At 46.6% G+C, this 17,016-nt stretch overlaps 1 protein-coding gene across 1 annotated transcript in view; it reads left to right on the top strand.

The window, feature by feature from the left end:
• exoc4 (exocyst complex component 4) overlaps window positions 1–17,016 on the top strand; it is a 185,970-nt gene that overhangs the window by 149,453 nt on the left and 19,501 nt on the right. Inside the window, exons 17-18 of the mRNA XM_056276597.1 lie at window positions 9,525–9,669; window positions 16,494–16,672. Of these exons, the coding sequence (XP_056132572.1) occupies window positions 9,525–9,669; window positions 16,494–16,672 (324 nt within the window). The remainder of the gene's footprint in view (window positions 1–9,524; window positions 9,670–16,493; window positions 16,673–17,016) is intronic.

Below are 17,016 nucleotides of genomic sequence, written 5' to 3'. Positions count from 1 at the left end.
TCTTCCTCTTTCTCACGCCAGCTCTCGTCGTCTGTTCACAGATAAGAATTCAATAAGGGTGCGGGCGGGGACGTGACATAATTATCATTAATTCTAGCGGCTGGCACTAATGGGAAGGATAGGGCAGCCACTTATCATAGTGGGACAGCCTCCATATTGTTCATTATTTAGTGTTTGCCAAGCTGATGACTGACCGTGTGTGTATGTGAGAGCGTGTATATACATCCACATGCTTGCACTTTGTAAGATGGGAGTAGGGTATGGCAGAGACCTCACCTTATCTCATCCCCTCTGCACCCCAACACCCCCCCTTACCCACGTCCACGCTCCTTCAAATTGGATTTTATATTACAGAGGCAGTCAGGTATGAACAAGTCATTTTCATCTTCCTCTTCCTCCCCTCTGTCTTTCGTTCTTTCCCTCTGTCTCTATTTCTGTCTGCCTGTCTCTAGCACTCTCCCCCTCTCGCTCCCTCTCGCTCTCCCGCTCCCTCTCTCTCTTGCTCTCTCTCTCCCCCCCTCTCGCTCCCTCTCTCGCTCTTGCTCTCCCTCTCTCTCTCACTTCTTCTCAATCTCTCTCTCTCCCTCTCTCTCTCTCAATCTCTCCCCCCTCTCACTCGCTCCCTCCCTCTCCCCCCTCAATCGCTCTCTCACTCCCTCCCTCTCTCTCTCTCAATCTCTCCCCCCCGCCTCTCTTGCTCCCTCTTTCTCTCTCCCCCTCTCTCTGTTGCCCCCCCTTCTCTCTCTCGTGGATAGTTTGTTGTCTCTACAGTAAAAAGGGTCTGGACGATTAAGGGGAGTTTTCAGTCCATGGCTGGGTGATTTTGAGATTGTGGACATTTGGTTTGATCACCTTCCCTTGTCTTTGGAGCCCGCTGCATGTGTAAAGCACACACTGAGTACACACACATACACACACACACACACACACACACACACACACACTGCTGCTGCTTCAAGGCCAGAGCAAGGCATGGAAATGAGCATGTTAGCATAATGAGTACGCACTTGATCCTTCCATCTTCCTTGAGATGCTGAGTCGTAATTTAACCTTGTTTTAATTTGAAATAAGCCTGCGTGTTCACGCACACATGGACACACACACACACACACGCACACATTTCTGTGTGGGCATGTGTTTGTATTTGCACATGTGCGAGTATAAGTGTACTGTGTGTGTGTGTGCAGTCGTGTGTACATGCATTTGGGTGTGTGTGGACAAGGTGGGATGTCTTCTCACCCATCTGGTTACAGCACAGGACCTCCAGTTCTTCCCCGCAGACACACACACACACCTACACACACACACACAGCGCAAAGCAGACACCTTTTTTGTGTTTGTCAACTGCTGCGTGTGTATATGTGTGGCTGCATGAATGTCAGGACACTTCCAAATGTGAAACTTTTTTTTTTTGTCAATTTTCATCCATTTCCTATGGTGCGGCACACCATAAGCTCCGCTGCGTCCTTGTGTGCCGAACGTGTGTCTGCATACATGTCCACACGAGTCGCCTGTCTGAGTGGCTGAATGGGCTTCCTGGTGGCGAGCAGTAGCCGGTCCTGTGCCAGCTCGCTGTGTGGATGTGCACACATGCATGCCTGCTGGCTGCACGCTGCTGTGCTTCAGGTTTTCACATGCAGCACTTCTGCTGAAATTAATTGAAGCGCTGTACTCTGTGCTGTAGGGGTTATGGACAAAACCGTGCCTCTGTATTATGTGGTCCCCTCCGGGGATTAACGCCTTTTCTTTCTTCATAGTTCCTCTTGCTAAGGAAGCCTTTTAGGAGGAGAGGACAAGAAAGGAGGGAAACGATTTTGTTTTACCTTGACTGCTGCAAGTAGAGGTCATTCCCCTAGTCCCCCCAAGTAATACGGGGGTTTTTCTTTCCCCCTCAGCCATTACTCAACTCTAAGTCTTATTTACAGCAACGGCCTTTGGGAGTAATTGTGTAGTGATAGAATATGATTATTTTACAAAGCAGAAGACAAATGCCATGCTTACTATTCTGTCTATCCATCTATCTTTCTATCTATATATCTATATCTGTCTGTCTCTCTGTCTGTCTCTCTGTCTCCGTCTCTCTGTCGCTGTCTGTCTCTGTCTGTCTGTCTATCACTCTCTTGTCTGTCTGTCTCTCTGTCAGTCTGTCTGTCTGTCTCTATCTGTCTGTCTCTTGCTCTCTGTCTCTCTCTCTGTCTCTGTCTCTGTCTCTCTCTCTCTCTCTCTCTCTCTCTCTCTCCCTCTGTCTCTGTCTCTCTCTCTCTCTCTCTCTCTCCCTCCCTCCCTCCTAACCCTGCATTGTCTCTGCCTCGCTGTCTGGTCAGAGGTTCAGATTCGTAGGTCTTCCACTGCAGATGTTGCTGCCCTAATGAACGCTGCTCATCTCCTCCGTCACTCATTTATGAATCATTCATCGCTTCACCCCTGCAGGAGATAACCAGCCTTATCTTCCTCCGCTCTCTCTCCCCTCTTCCTCCCTCTCTGTTTCTAGAGAGGAGACGTGTCTTGTGTTTGTTAGAAACAGCGGGGTCAGGGTTTTTCTTTATTAAATGTTTAATTGTCGATGCTTCAGAGTTAGAGCAACTTGTTTTTTGTTTCCCTTTTCCTCGATGTTGTGTCCTTAATGACAAGCAAGCCCATTTTGCCATTGTGTGGTGTGTGTGTGTGCATGCGTGCTTTCCATCACTGATCTGATGTCTGCAACCTTCCTCTCCTGCAGATGGCAAGCAACAGACGTTTCCCTTAGATGGAATTGGAAAATAATTGGATAAGCGCACACGCGGACACATGCACCACAGACACACGCACATGTCCGTCCACGCAAGCGCCCATTTTGCATAAATAAACACACAGCACGCACATGCGTGTCCACATGTTTAATCATGCATACCAAATGTACAAAGAGCCCTATAAATAAATAATGGTGGGAACTCGGATGGAGACGGGGAGAAACGAGAGCGCAGCAGCCGGGGAGAAAAGGGAGAGAGAGTTGTCAGTAGGAGCTGTGAGTCATCCCCCCTTGCTGTTTTGTCCCGGTCACTAATGGTACCCTCGTACTGCCCCACTTCCCTGCATCATCAAAGCCGCACAGGCTGGGAGGCAGCGTGTCTGCATAGCTGTGTGTGTGTGTGTGTGTGTGTGTTGGGTAATTCTACGAGTGTGTTTCATAGATGCCCCCTGTAGAGACCCCCAGCAGAGTGTGTGCCACGGCGAGCCTCCCTCTTTCTCCCTTTCTGCTGCCAAAGTGAGCAAATGTAATGCACATGAGAAGGAACGGGAGCCAGTCACTTCCTCAAGCAAACACCCACACACACGCACACACACACACACACACACACACAAAACAAAAAATCTCTCTCTGTAATAAAAACACACACACACTTTTCTTTCTGTATCTCTCTGTCTCTCTCTCTCACACACACACACACACACACACACACCAGTCTTTATCTCTCTCATGCACACACACACACACACACACACACACACACACACACACACACACACACACACACACACACACACACACACACCTGTCTTTCTCTGTATCTCACACACACACACACACACACACACACACACACACACACACACACACACACACGTGATCTCGGGGAGGATAATCAGCTGTAGTTATAGTAGTATATCACTGAGTGTGGTCACTGTATCGTGAGCTGCAGTTGTGTGTCTTGGCTGCTGGCCTCTGAATCCATGATCCTGGAAGTGGACCAGAGAAAACAAACAGCACAACCCCAGCAGAGTCAAATTAAATCAAATAATATTATGCTGTCCCTCAGGACATCAATGTTGATCTCCCCCCTTTAAGACCAGACCTGTTTGTTCTCCCCGTGCCTCATTCAGATTGGTAGATAATGTTATTGCTAAAATCAATAAGCCAGTCTGTGGCGCTGTCTCTCATGTCTGATTATTATGAAAGAGAATATCTGGCACCGCTGTACTGGCAAGTCCTTTCCAATATGGCAGCGCTTGTAGCAGGTTTGGTAGGTATTGTCCAGTACTGGGCTTATCTTGCGGTGCATAAAGTGGATCACAGTCGAGAGTTTCTGAATGAGGACTTTTACTTCTCTTTCTTTACTTTGACATAAAGCCTGCGAGGTGCGGCAGTGTAGCATAATTGCAGATTTTAGACTTTTTACTGTTAAAAAGACTTGTCGTGCTGGTATGGCTCTGTATATGCCCCCAACAAGTCTACAACTGAATCTACTACTACTACTACTACTACTTTGGTTGCTCCTGTTAGGGGTCGCCTCAGCGGATCATCCGTTTCCATCTCTTCCTGTCCTCTGCATCTTCCTCTGTCACACCAGCCACCTGCAGGTCCTCCCTCATCACATCCATAAACCTCCTCTTTGGCCTTCCTCTTTTCCGCTTCCCTGGCAGCGCCATATTCACCATCCTTCTCCCAATATACCCAGCATTTCTCCTCCACACATGTCCAAGCCATCTCAATCTTGTCTCTCTTGCTTTGTCTCCAAACCGTCCAATCTGAGCTGTCCCTCTAATACAGTGTTTCCCAGCCCAGTCCTCAAGGAACCCTTATCCTGCAGATTTTCTTTGCAACCCTGAATAGGTACCTGCTAGTAGTTATTCAACCAATCAGCAATGAATTATGTCAGATTTGCACACCTTGCATAATTAAGTGCTGTGAAATGATTGGTTGAGTAAGTACAAGCAGGGATACCTATGCAGGGTTATAATGAAAATCTGCAGGATAGGGGTTCCTTGAGTACTGGGTTCGGAAACGCTGCTCTAATACACTCGTCCCTAATCCTGTCCTTCTTCGTCACTCCCAATGACAATCTTAGCATCTTCAACTCTGCCACCTCCAGCTCCGCCTCCTGTCTTTTCATCAGTTCCACTGTCTCCAAACCATGTAACATAGCTGGTCTCACAACCATCTTGTAAACCTTCCCTTTAACTCCTGCTGGTACCCTTCTGTCACAAATCACTCCTAACACTCATCTCCACCCACCCCACCCTGCCTGCACTCTCTTCTTCACCTCTCTTCTGCACTCCCCGTTACTTTGGACAGTTGACCCCAAGTATTTAAACTCATCCATCTTTGTCACCTCTACTCCTCGCATCTTGACCATTCCACTGTCCTCCCTGTCGTTCACACATAGGTATTCCATCTTGCTCCTACTGACTTTCATTCCTCTTCTCTCCAGTGCATACCTCCACCTCTCCAGGCTCTCCTCAGCCTGCACCCTACTCTCGCTACAGATCACAATGTCATCCGCAAACATCATAGTCCACGGAGACTCCTGCCTGATCTCATCCGTCAACCTGTCCATCACCGTTGCACACAAGAAAACAAGCCTACAACTGAATATCTCTGATTATCACATTGTATGGTGCTTTTTACCCCCCCCCCACCACACACACACACACACACACACACACACACACACCTTTTTCAGGGAGGTTTGTTCAAGATGACAGCTAATTAATAGAGATGCACCGAAATGAAAATTCTTGGCCGAAACTGAAAACCAAAAATGAGGAAACCAAGGCTGAAAACCGAAACACCGAAAGAAATTATTATGTCAATTATTAGAACCATTGCATTTATGGCTATGACTGTGTACTAACCTCACTAAAATCACGGCATTGCAATTCAAAGAATAAATCAATTACAAAAGTATGAAAATATTTATTTAGCACTGACATTACAACAATGCAAAATATAAATTAAAATTCAAAACAGAATGTTTAACTTGACCCCACTCATGTATACATTAAATAATAATGTACATGCCTATAACTGACTGGCCTGCTGAAAGATTGTAAAATTAAATATGTTCTCTCATAAAAACACAAAGTGCATTTAAGTCAAGTGCCTTTTAAATTTTTCTCTGTAGGACTACTACAACAAAGTGCATTGCCACTGACTATGGCATGCACTTTAGATCGGTCGATATGCCAGGTGTCGAACATATTGGCGAATGCAGCAGAAATGGCTGCTGCTGTATGTGACCCTCTAAACTCTTGTGAATGGAGCAGAATCTTTTGCAGCTTGAAATCTGTATCGGTCCACTATGCGGTTAGACTGAGCATACTGGTGAGGCTGACGCCTGAGCTCCATATGTCGGTCGTGAAACTGATAGCTGTAATATCTGATGCTATAAGCTCATGAACATGAGTTGCAACAACATTAAACAGCTCAGGTAAACATACGTCTGAGAAATGCCGTCTGCTTGGCATGGCATAACGGGGCTCAATGTGATCAATCATCCTACGAAATCCCACATCTTCTACGACAGAGAACGGCTGATCATCTAAGGCAATAAACTCCATAATTTTTTGTGTTATGCCCTTTGCCTTAGCTTAGCACCATCACTGGAAAACTGTCTTGCCTTTTCAAATAAGTCTGCTACAGACGGAGTGGGCGTGCTCGGATTGACTTTTCTTTTCTGCGCCGCATTCTTCTCATATTCAGAATGGCATCGGGATGTTTGGATTTCAGGTGATAAATTAAACCCGACGTGGAGAAACTCTTTGCAGACACACCCCCTCTTGAAATTTCAGCATTGGATGTTTTGCAAATCGCTATCCGTGAGTCTTTCTCCGAGATATTGAAATACGTCCACACCGCAGACATGTTGGCTCTTATCCAGATAACCAACCATCACAATTCTGTTCGGCCGTGTTGTTTCGGTGATTTAGGTCTTTCGGCCGAAAACTGAAAATGCACTTTTGGGCCATTTTCGGCCGAAAATTTTCAGTGGCCGAATTTTCGGTGCATCCCTACTAATTAACAAGCAACTTCATACAGGCAACACTTGAAGCAGGCCCACTGTCATGATTCCTGTGTGTGTGTGTGTGTGTGTGTGTGTGTGTGTGTGTGTGTGTGTGTGTGTGTGTGTGTGTGTGTGTCCCTTGCCCATTCTTTCTCTGTCCTTGCCTTCAGCACTCTCTAGTCTTTACCATTTCTCCACTTATCCACCAGATGCCCCTGGACTTTCCTTCCTGTTCCCATTGTAGTAATGGTCTGCACCTGCTGCCCGTTCCTTCATCCGTTCCTCAGTACTTACACCGGTCTCGATCATTCATTTCCCTGCCAGTCCATCACAGTTTCTCCCATGGACTCTTTCGTTCTTGCCAACCCCGACCCTGATCCTGCCTGATCCTGTTCATGTTCCTGCACCTGTTCCTGCCTGATCCTGTGGTTTAGACCTTCAGCCTGTTTCTGGCCTGCCTGTCTTTTCCTCTTTTTCACTCTGTTTGCCTGTTTCAGACTCATCCTCACTGACTAAGTGTAAACAGTCACTTGTGTTTTAGCATCAAAGCCCCCTTATTCAACCTGTCTGTCTGCCGAGTCTGCATTTGGGTCTTCCAACTGTCTGCCCCGTTCTCATTCCTGACATTACATACTGGCAGGAAATGGATGATTGAGACCGGCATAAGTACTGAGGAACTGATGAGGGAATGGGCAGCAGGTGCAGACCATTACCAGGTGAGAACAGGTGGTGGGTGTGGTAAACAGGGAGGAAAGTCCGGGGGGGCATCTGGTGGACAGGTGGAGAAATGGCAAAGACTCGAGCAGAGAGTGGCGAAGGACTGAGTGAAGGTAGGGACAGAGACAGAATGGGCAAGGGAAACACACACACACACACACACACACACACACACACACACACACACACACACACAGGACCTAAGCAGGAATCACGACACACACACACACATTTAATGTGAAAGTAACCTTCGGTCTTCATCTCTCCATCTCACAGATACTGGCCATAGGCGTAGCTGTCATGGTTGTGTTTGCTTTGTTGATTGGACCACCTTGACATTGCCTCTGTCTCTCTCCACATACAACATCCTGGCGCATGCACGCACACACACACACACACACACACACACACACACACACACACACACACACAGACACACACACACACTTATGTACCTTCTCAGGGAGTTTACCCAAGATGACAGTTAATTAACAGGCAACTTCATACAGGCAACACTTGTACATACACACATGAAGCAGGCGCACATCACACGTTTAATTGGAAAGATAACCTTCAGTCTTCATCGCTCCATCTCACAAGCTGGCCAAAGGCGTAGCTGTCATGGCTGTGTTTGCTTTGTTGATTGGACCACCTTGACACTCGCCTCACTGCGATTTGCCAAAGGCAGTGGTCATTCAGCTTATCGCCGGCAAATTCAGAGCAGACTTAATAGGGACCGAGGGACATGCGGGTTGCTGCATAGGCAGATGAGCCCGTGCAGACGCTGTGCGGGTAGACCTTCGTGTTACACGGGTATTTTGGCGTGCAGCAGGGAGTTGTGTCATTCTGACCTTCCTACGCTCAGGTTTAGAAGCTGAGTTGGCTTTCCAGATGCCACACTGTGAAGAAGTCTGGGTAGTGAGTGCCTTTACTTGGGTAGCTTGTGGAATATGTGCATAAATGAAAATACTTAGCCTGGCGTAGGTGTGGGAGCTTCAGCCGATATATAGCTCACCTGAAACTCAATTTCTTCCTGCTTCTGCAAACATAATTCAGAAGTGTTACATATAGAGCAAAGACAGTTAACCAGATTATATCAGCCTCAGTTTAAATTTGCTGCCACACTGGTGTGTGTGTGTGTGTGTGTGTGTGTGTGTGTGTGTGTGTGTGTGTGTGTGTGTGTGTGTGTGTGTGTGTGTGTGTGTGTGTGTGTGTGTGCGCTTGCCTGAGCTGGTGTGTGTGACCTTCGAAAGGGCAGGAAGAGTAACTGGGGAGCTGGCCCTGACTGCGCCACATCGATCGTGGACCCCTGCACTCAACAGTCACTCTTCGCATGCGCGCACAAACACACACACACACACACACACACCGCTTCATTGACCAAATAGACTTACATATGAGTGACGGGGCCAATTTCTCTCCCCTTCCTCCCCTTGCTAATTTATGGCCATTGATCTACACGGGGCTGAATTTATATACACTCATCACGCTCCCTTGCTTTCTTCCTCTTCCTCTCTCTCTCTCTCTCTCTCTCTCTCTCTCTCTCTCTCTCTCTCTCTCTCTCTCTCTCTCTCTCTCTCTCTCTCGCACACACACTCTCACATATGCGACACTGGTCTTTTGTGTGCTTTACAGTGCGGTGACATACTCCTGCAGTCTCAGCACAAGTGACTAGAGGAAAATGCAGCAACACGCTGAAGGGCTAAAGGAAGTTTTCACGGTTCTTCACTGTTTAAACTTTTCCTGGGCTTTTTCCTGTGTGTCCGTGTTGCCCGTACTTGCCTATTTATGAATTTGCCATTATACTGTATGCACTCATGTCTGAAAATATGGGCAAAAACCTGGCAAGGACCAATTGCCCTGATCAGCTGGTATCACCAAGCTGGTAATTGACTCTTAAAACTTCAAAACTCTGCGGCAGATCAGTTGGCCTTCAGCTGTGCACCAAACCTGAAAATACACCTGCTTGTGTGTGTGTGTGTGTGTGTGTGTGTGTGTGTGTGTGTGTGTGTGTGTGTGTGTGTGTGTGTGTGTGTGTCCTCCCAGGTGTGTCTCAGGGTTCAGCAGACAGCCAGGTGGCCAGTGAGAGTGAGCGGAGCAGAGAGCAGATTCTCCAGACCCTCACTGACCTCTCCAGGGGTTTCCAGGACATCGCTGACCGCTGCCTCCTGGTCCTTCACCTGGAGGTCAGGTACGCAGGAGGGAAAGACACACACACACATACACACAAGACATTATAGCAATCCATTATAAACTACTCTACTAGGTTTCTACCAAGATAGCCATTGTGTTTTCTAATTCGATTTTGCTGTTTTGAAACGGGTCTGTGTAATTCAAATTGAGCCAATGCCTTCTGACAACACACAATGTATTTGCTACTACTGGTACATGTGGGGATAGTAACAGGCAGGTTTTACCATAAGATTTTTTTTGGTTCATTGTTCTGGCCAGAAACACCGACTTCCACTCATATATTTTCAGCAGACCCGCAAAAACTGATGAAAAGACGCCCCTTCATTAAGCAAATCAGATGTATAAAATTTCCAGTTTTGTTGGCACAGCAGTGAAAAGATAGAAAATATGCACAGTAAAATCATGTGTGATACATCATACATGATGCTATGATTGAAATATGTGAGTTTGAAAAACTGTATTCATAGATAAGCTCTCACAATGAAGTTATTGATTTTTTTTTTAAATGTAAATATAAACAGCAGTAACCTGGGGGCAAAAAAGCAAAACAAGACTTTTTTAAAGCTGATAAGTTTCCAAATTGTCCAGTAGTTCCATTTGGGCCCAACAAGGGGCAGTCATCTATCTTCACTGCATACATCCACAGCAGTTCCTACCTACAGTTGAGCGCATCATTCATGATTTGGTCATGTTGGTGGGTGCGTGCCTCAGGTCCTAGCCCTTCCTGGTGGCGTGTAGACACTGCTTAGTGTCCTCCTCGTCATATTCTTCATATATCTTATACACCAGAAAGTTGAATCAGTTCATATGGACACAACATTTGGTGGGAGAAATGTTTCATCACTCATCGAAGTGACTTCATCAGTCTCAGCTGGCTGCAGGTATTCCTGCCCTTATAAACAATACAGTGACGTAACAACCGAAACTGGCAAAGTTCCTTCACAACTGAAACCAGCGACCAGTTTCATGTACAAAGGACTTCCTGCAAGGCCTGGTAGACGGGACTAGGAAGGGGGGGAGACCGTGAAAAACCTGGGTAAACAACATCGGAGAATGGGTACAGATGATCGTAGTGGAGGCGGGCAGAGCTGCAATGGATAGGGAAAACGTGTACTACTCACAGAGGATTGGGGAATAGTTGCAATCACAGCATTGTAAGATGGAAACAGATGTACTCTTAGCCCGCCCCCGGTTCAGGGATGGTCATTCCCTCTTCACATAGATGGCCTCTTTGACTCCCTGTTCATACCAGCATTCCTCCCTATCAAGGATCACATCCTCATCCTTAAAAGAGTGGCCGCTGGCCTGTGGATGGGTGTAGACTGCAGAGTCCTGGCCTGACGCGTTCGCTCTTCTGTGTTGTGCCATCCGCTTGGCCAGCATCTGTTTGACTTCCCTGATGTACAAGTCATGGCAATCCTCCTGGACCCAATCCTTGGGGTTCACCAATTTCTGCTTTGGCGTGTTTTGGGGTTTGAAAGCAGCTGAGACCTTCTCCTCTCTTCAATCGGCTGGTGCACTGTTTTGGGCGCCTTCCTGGCTTTGACAAACACCCAGTTAGGATAACCACTCTTAACCAGGGCCTGTTTAATGTGGGATTTCTCCCCAGCCATTGTGTCGGTGGGGACGTTGTCAGCTCGGTGGTACAGCGTCCTGATGACTCCTAGTTTGTGCGCCAGTGGATGATGAGAGTCAAACCTTAAGTACTGATCAGTATGTGTTGGTTTACAGTAAACGTCAACAATCAAATGTCCCCCATCACCAACTGCAATTTCAGTCAAGGAATGCTAACCTGTCATTTTTCACATCCTCCCTGGTGAACTTGATGTGGTTGTCCACAGGGTTGTCCCCAGTCCTCTGTGAATAGTACACATGGCCGTTGTAATTCTAATTAATGATCACGGCAATTTGCATAGCAAACCTATCGCTGGTTTCAGTTATGATGCTACTTTGCCAGTTTCGGTCGTTATGCTGCTGTATTGTTTATAAGGGTGGGGATACCTGCAGTCAGTTGAGACTGAAGAGGTCACTTAGATGAGTGATGAAACGTTTCTCCCACTAAACGTGCCCAGATGAACTGATTCAACTTTCTGGGACTTCCTTACCTTGCATCAAGACATATATACGTATCTTAAAATTCCATTAAAATTCTCTTATCCTCTTTCAATGTGGTGTCCTGTAAATTGTGTTCTATTCTGTACACACAACAGCCATTGCACATCTGCCCGTCTTGGGAGAGCGATCTCTCCTCTGATGCTCTCCCTGAGGTTTCTTCCTTCTACTTCTCCCTGTTAATGTCTCTTTTTTTTTTTTAGGGAGTTGTTCCTTATCTCCGATGTGACGTTCTAAGGACAGGATGTTGTATTGCTGTAAAGCCCCCTGGGGCAAATTTGTAATTTGTGATATTGAGCTATAAAAATAGAATTGGCTTGACTTGATTTAGTTTTGCTTGCTGGTATCCTTTAAAAAGTGAGCCAGCCGGCTTGCTGTTGATATTAATGGCTGACACACGGCCTAAAACAACATGGTGAGTGGATGTGGCATTTTCACCCAGAGAAACTCACTTCCTCAACAGCTGTATTTGTTCTTCTGTATTTCAAAGCACCTTATACTCACCCCACACAAGTCTCTGTGTCCCTGGCTAACATTCAGATAGCATTTGATCAGAGTTGAACAAAGCGGACGGTGGGCCAGGGGCAGAGCAAAGGTGATTTTCGTTTTTTTGTTGTTGTTTTTTTTGGGTCACTATGTAAGTCATAGTAAGACCAGAAACTCTTTCAGGCACTGGCCCAAATACACTTGATATGCCAAAACATTAAAACCACCTTCCTAATATTGTGTAGGTCCCTCTTATGCTGCCAAAACAGCTCTGACCCGTCAAGTCATGGACTCCACAAGACCTCTGAAGGTGGAAGGTATCCTCTGGTATCTGGCACCAAGACGTTAGCAGCAGATCCTTTAAGTCCTGTAAGTTGCGAGGTGGGACCTCCATGGATTGAACTTGTTTTTCCAGCACATTCCACAGATGCTCAATCAGTTTGAGATCTGGGGAATTTGGAGGCCAAGGCAACACCTTGAACTTTTTGTAATGTTCCTCAAACCATTCCTGAACAATGTGTGCAGTATGGCAGGGTGCATTATCCTGCTGAAAGAGGCCACTGCCATCAGGGAATACCGTTGCCATGAAGGGGTATACCTGTCTGCAATGATGTTTAGGTAGGTGGTGCATATCAAAATAACATTCACATGAATGCCAGGACCCAGGGTTTCCCAGCAGAACATTGCCCAAAGCATCACACTGGCTACGCTGGCTTGCCTTCTTCCCATAGTGCATCCTGGTGCCATCTCTTCTCCAGGTAAATGACGCACACGCACCCGGCCGTCCACATGATGTAAAAGAAAACTTGATTCATCAGACCAGGCCACCTTCTTCCATTGCTCTATAGTCCAGTTCTGATGCTCATATGCCCATTGTAGGAGCTTTCGGTGGTGGACAGGGGTCATCATGAGCACTCTGACTGGTCTGCAGCTACGCAGCCCCATACACTGCAAGCTGTGATGCACTGTGTGTTGTGACACCTGTCTATAATAGCCAGCATTAGCTTTTTCAGCAATTTGAGCTACAGTAGCTCTTCTTAGGGATTGCACCAGACGGGCTAGCCTTCACTCCCCACACCCATCGATGAGCCTTGGGTGCCCATGACCCTGTCGCAGGTTCACTGGTTGTCCTTCCGTGGACCACTTTTCGTAGGTACTAAAAACTGCACCCCCCACAAGACCTGCCGTTTTGGAGATGTTCTGACCCAGTTTGCCAATCATCACAATTTGGCCCTTGTCAAAGTTGGTCAGATCCTTACGCGTGCCCATTTTTCCTGCTTCCAACACATCAACTTCAAGAGCACTTGTTGCCTGATACATCCTACTCCTTGACAGGTGCCTTTGTAACAAGATAATCAATGTTATTCACTTACCTTTCAGTGGTTTTAATGTTTTGGCTGATCGGTGCAGACCAGCAGTTGACTGGTAAAGTCAACATTTTACAGGCCCCAGGCCACTGGCCTGACCATGTGCTGCTAAACACGGAGAAGAGCAACAGAGTTCATCTACTAATGGCTTATTTGAATCCAATTGCAGTTTAATTCAGGAGAAAATAGCCAGTCTCAGATAAAGGAGGCATACTGCATCCCTGCTGGAGCACCCTCTCTCTTCTGCTTTATAAGTAATCAGTAGTCAGTGTGTTTAGACACTCTCCCACTGAGTTCTCGTCACACCGCTACTACTTGAGTCAAATCAATTACGAGCCAGTTCACAAATTCACAGCACTCCAGCTTGGAGCATGATTGAGTGGACATAAGATCGAATATTTTTTGTTTTGCACCCTTGCCATAGTATATCTTTTCCAACTTTGAGCAAGTCAGTTCTGTCCAGAATTCATATATTGTCGGTTCAATTCCCCTGTGCTGTGGCTTGTGTTATTTGTTTGAATGCTAATGTCCAAGTTAATTTACCACACCAAGCATTTTCTCCTTCCACAACCGCTAATAGACCTCCATCATCCCTCGCTCCTTTTCCATCTCCCACTGTTTCCCCTCAGGATAGAGTGTAGCTTACGCAATATTGTTTATGATTGGAGCAGAAAGCCTTCCCTGAGGCTGATGTCTAGCTATATGCCACACTCCATTGACTCTCCCCATCTAACGAATTTCCCCTGATATCGTCACCAGCTTAATGAAGCTGTAAGGAGGAGAGCAGCTCAGGAGGGGGCTGGAAACGCTGGGGTGAGATATAGTGTGTGGAGTTGAAAGGTGTGGAGGGGGTCTGGAGAAGGCAGAGGAAAGGGAGGTGAAAAGCGGAGTGGATGAAGTGAGAGGCTCTGATGGGTTAAGGCAGAGAGAAAAAGATGGAGAAGAACTCAAGGGATCAGGAAAGGAGGGAATATGTTGGTTTCATCTTGTGGGTAGGAAGCATTTGCTCATACCATTTTGTAGCTTTCTGCTCGAGGCACTGTGATGGTGGCTAGTTGAAAACATTGTGTCCCTTTGTTAAAACAATGCAAAGATGTCTATGAATATAAGCACAACTTCTGACTGCCTCAGATTGTGATGGGAGCCTTCAGATTGAATGAGCCATAAGAAGAAAGCCACTTTATTTTGTCATTGTACAGGTTACAACAAAATTTGTTCTCTGCATTTAACCCATCCTATTGTGTAAGAGCAATGGGTAGCTGCAGCATCCGGGGACCAGCTCCAGTTCTTCTTTCCATTGCCTTGCTCAGGGGCATAGACAGGAGTATTAACCTTAACATGCATGACTTTTTGATGGTGGGAGGAAACCGGAGCACCCGGAGAAAACCCACACAGACACAGGGAGAACATGCAAAGTGCGCACAGAAAGGACCTGGGATGGCCTGGGGTTCGAACCCAGGACCTTCTTGCTGTGAAGCAACAATGCTAACCACTGGGCCACCATGCCTCCCTTAGGGAGCTTAAGGGATGTTTTACAGTTTGGCTGCTGGACAGTTTCGACTGTGTTAGGTTGTGTTTAACAGGGTGTGGCTGAAGCAGGGTGCTGATGAAAAATTGCATTCATACTTTGGCCTCCTCCCCAAAACGAAATGGAAAAAATAGGTTCTTTATTAAAAGGTTATTTATAATACAGGTTTCAGCTTGTCCCCCCTTAATGTGTACTTTGGAGAAATGGTGAGTGGTCAGGTGGAGAGCAAGATTGGAGAAGGTGTGCCTCTAAAACCAGGGGGACACAAGAGTTTGTCCTCTGACAGTTTTCGAATGTTTTGTTTCTAGTTTCTGCCCACTGACTTCAAGACTACCACACAATCTTTAGTGCTGTACCACCAGTGCAGCAAGACTTCACTTTTCAACACAAAGAGGATGGCTTGACTAATTTATATATATTTAAAGTAATTTGGTGAAGTTATCTTGGTCAGCATCAGAATAAAGGTTCGGGATTGATGGGTTTTATAAAAAAAATTATTTACAGTTTTTAGTTGCACTTTAAAGGTAGAAGATAGAACTTTTTAAAAGCAAAAAAATCACTACTTCTCAGCTTACAATAGTGATGTTTCCCACGGGGCGGCGCGGTGGCACAGTGGTTAGCGCAGTTGCCTCACAGCAAGAAGGTACTGGGTTCGAGCCCCGGGGTAGTCTGACCTTGGGGGTCATCCCAGGTCGTCCTCTGTGTGGAGTTTGCATGTTCTCCCCGTGTCTGCGTGGGTTTCCTCTGGGGGCGCCAGCTTCCTCCCACAGTCCAAAGACACGCAGGTCAGGTGAATCAGCTGTACTAAATTGTCCCTAGGTGTGAATATGGCCGCCTTGTGATGGCCTGACGGCCTGTCCAGGGTGTCTTCCTGCCTGCCCCCCAGTGACTGCTGGGATAGGCTCCAGCATCCCCGTGACCCTAAGAAGGATACGCGGTTTGGATAATGGATGGAAGGCTGTGTCCCACAGTGCAATGTGTTATTACCAACTAAACAGATAGCAGGAGAGGATCTATGTACATCAAGAAGTTCCATAAAGTTGGCTCAACTCATTAAGTACATGATCCGTGTCTTCTACCAGACTTCTACAGTCTATTGTTTTATTGAATCTGCTGTCCATGTGTTATATTAATACTACTGCTATGCTATTTTCTCCAAAATCAGAAACAGCAAATTGCATTTCTCTCACCTGTCTCCCCTTTGAGCTTTTTTCTGTCTCTCTCTATTGCCTTCTAAATAGCTGTGCAAGATAAGGAAGAAGTTATTTTACAGACTACCTTCCTCTAACACTCTGTATTTTTACTGCCTCCTCCTTGCTGTCCATTCAGGGTGCATTGTTTCCACTACCTGATCCCCTTGGCCAAGCAGGGAAACTACGCCATCGTGGCCAATGTGGAGAGCATGGACTACGACCCCCTGGTGGTTAAACTAAATAAAGACATCTCAGCCATAGAGGAGGCCATGGGGGCAGCCCTGCAGCAGCACAAGTTCCAGTACATTTTTGAAGGTTGGTGGAAGGATGTTTGGGGCAGGGGCATGCTTCTGCATAGGTCCATGTAAACTCTGCACAGCAGCACAGATAAAGGGTTTCTGGGTGACTGTGGTTCGCAGCGTTGCAGACGTGCACACCTGTAAAATCTCAACTGCACTTCGACCATATGTGCTTGGCTATGCGCATAGTCCAGGGGTGGGCAGTCTTATCCAGAAAGGGCTGGTGTGGGTGCAGGTTTTTGTTCCAACCAAGCATTGCACACCTGTGTCTCCTAATCAAGCTCCTCAGCAAAGACTCTACTGGTTGATTAGTGGGATCAGGTGTGCAACTGCTTGGTTGGAACAAAAACCTGCACCCAT

The sequence above is a fragment of the Lampris incognitus genome, chromosome 3 (genome assembly GCF_029633865.1).
Source record: "Lampris incognitus isolate fLamInc1 chromosome 3, fLamInc1.hap2, whole genome shotgun sequence".
NCBI lineage: Eukaryota > Metazoa > Chordata > Actinopteri > Lampriformes > Lampridae > Lampris > Lampris incognitus.
Note: the sequence above shows the minus strand (reverse complement) of the source record. Positions and strands in the feature narration are given on the sequence as shown.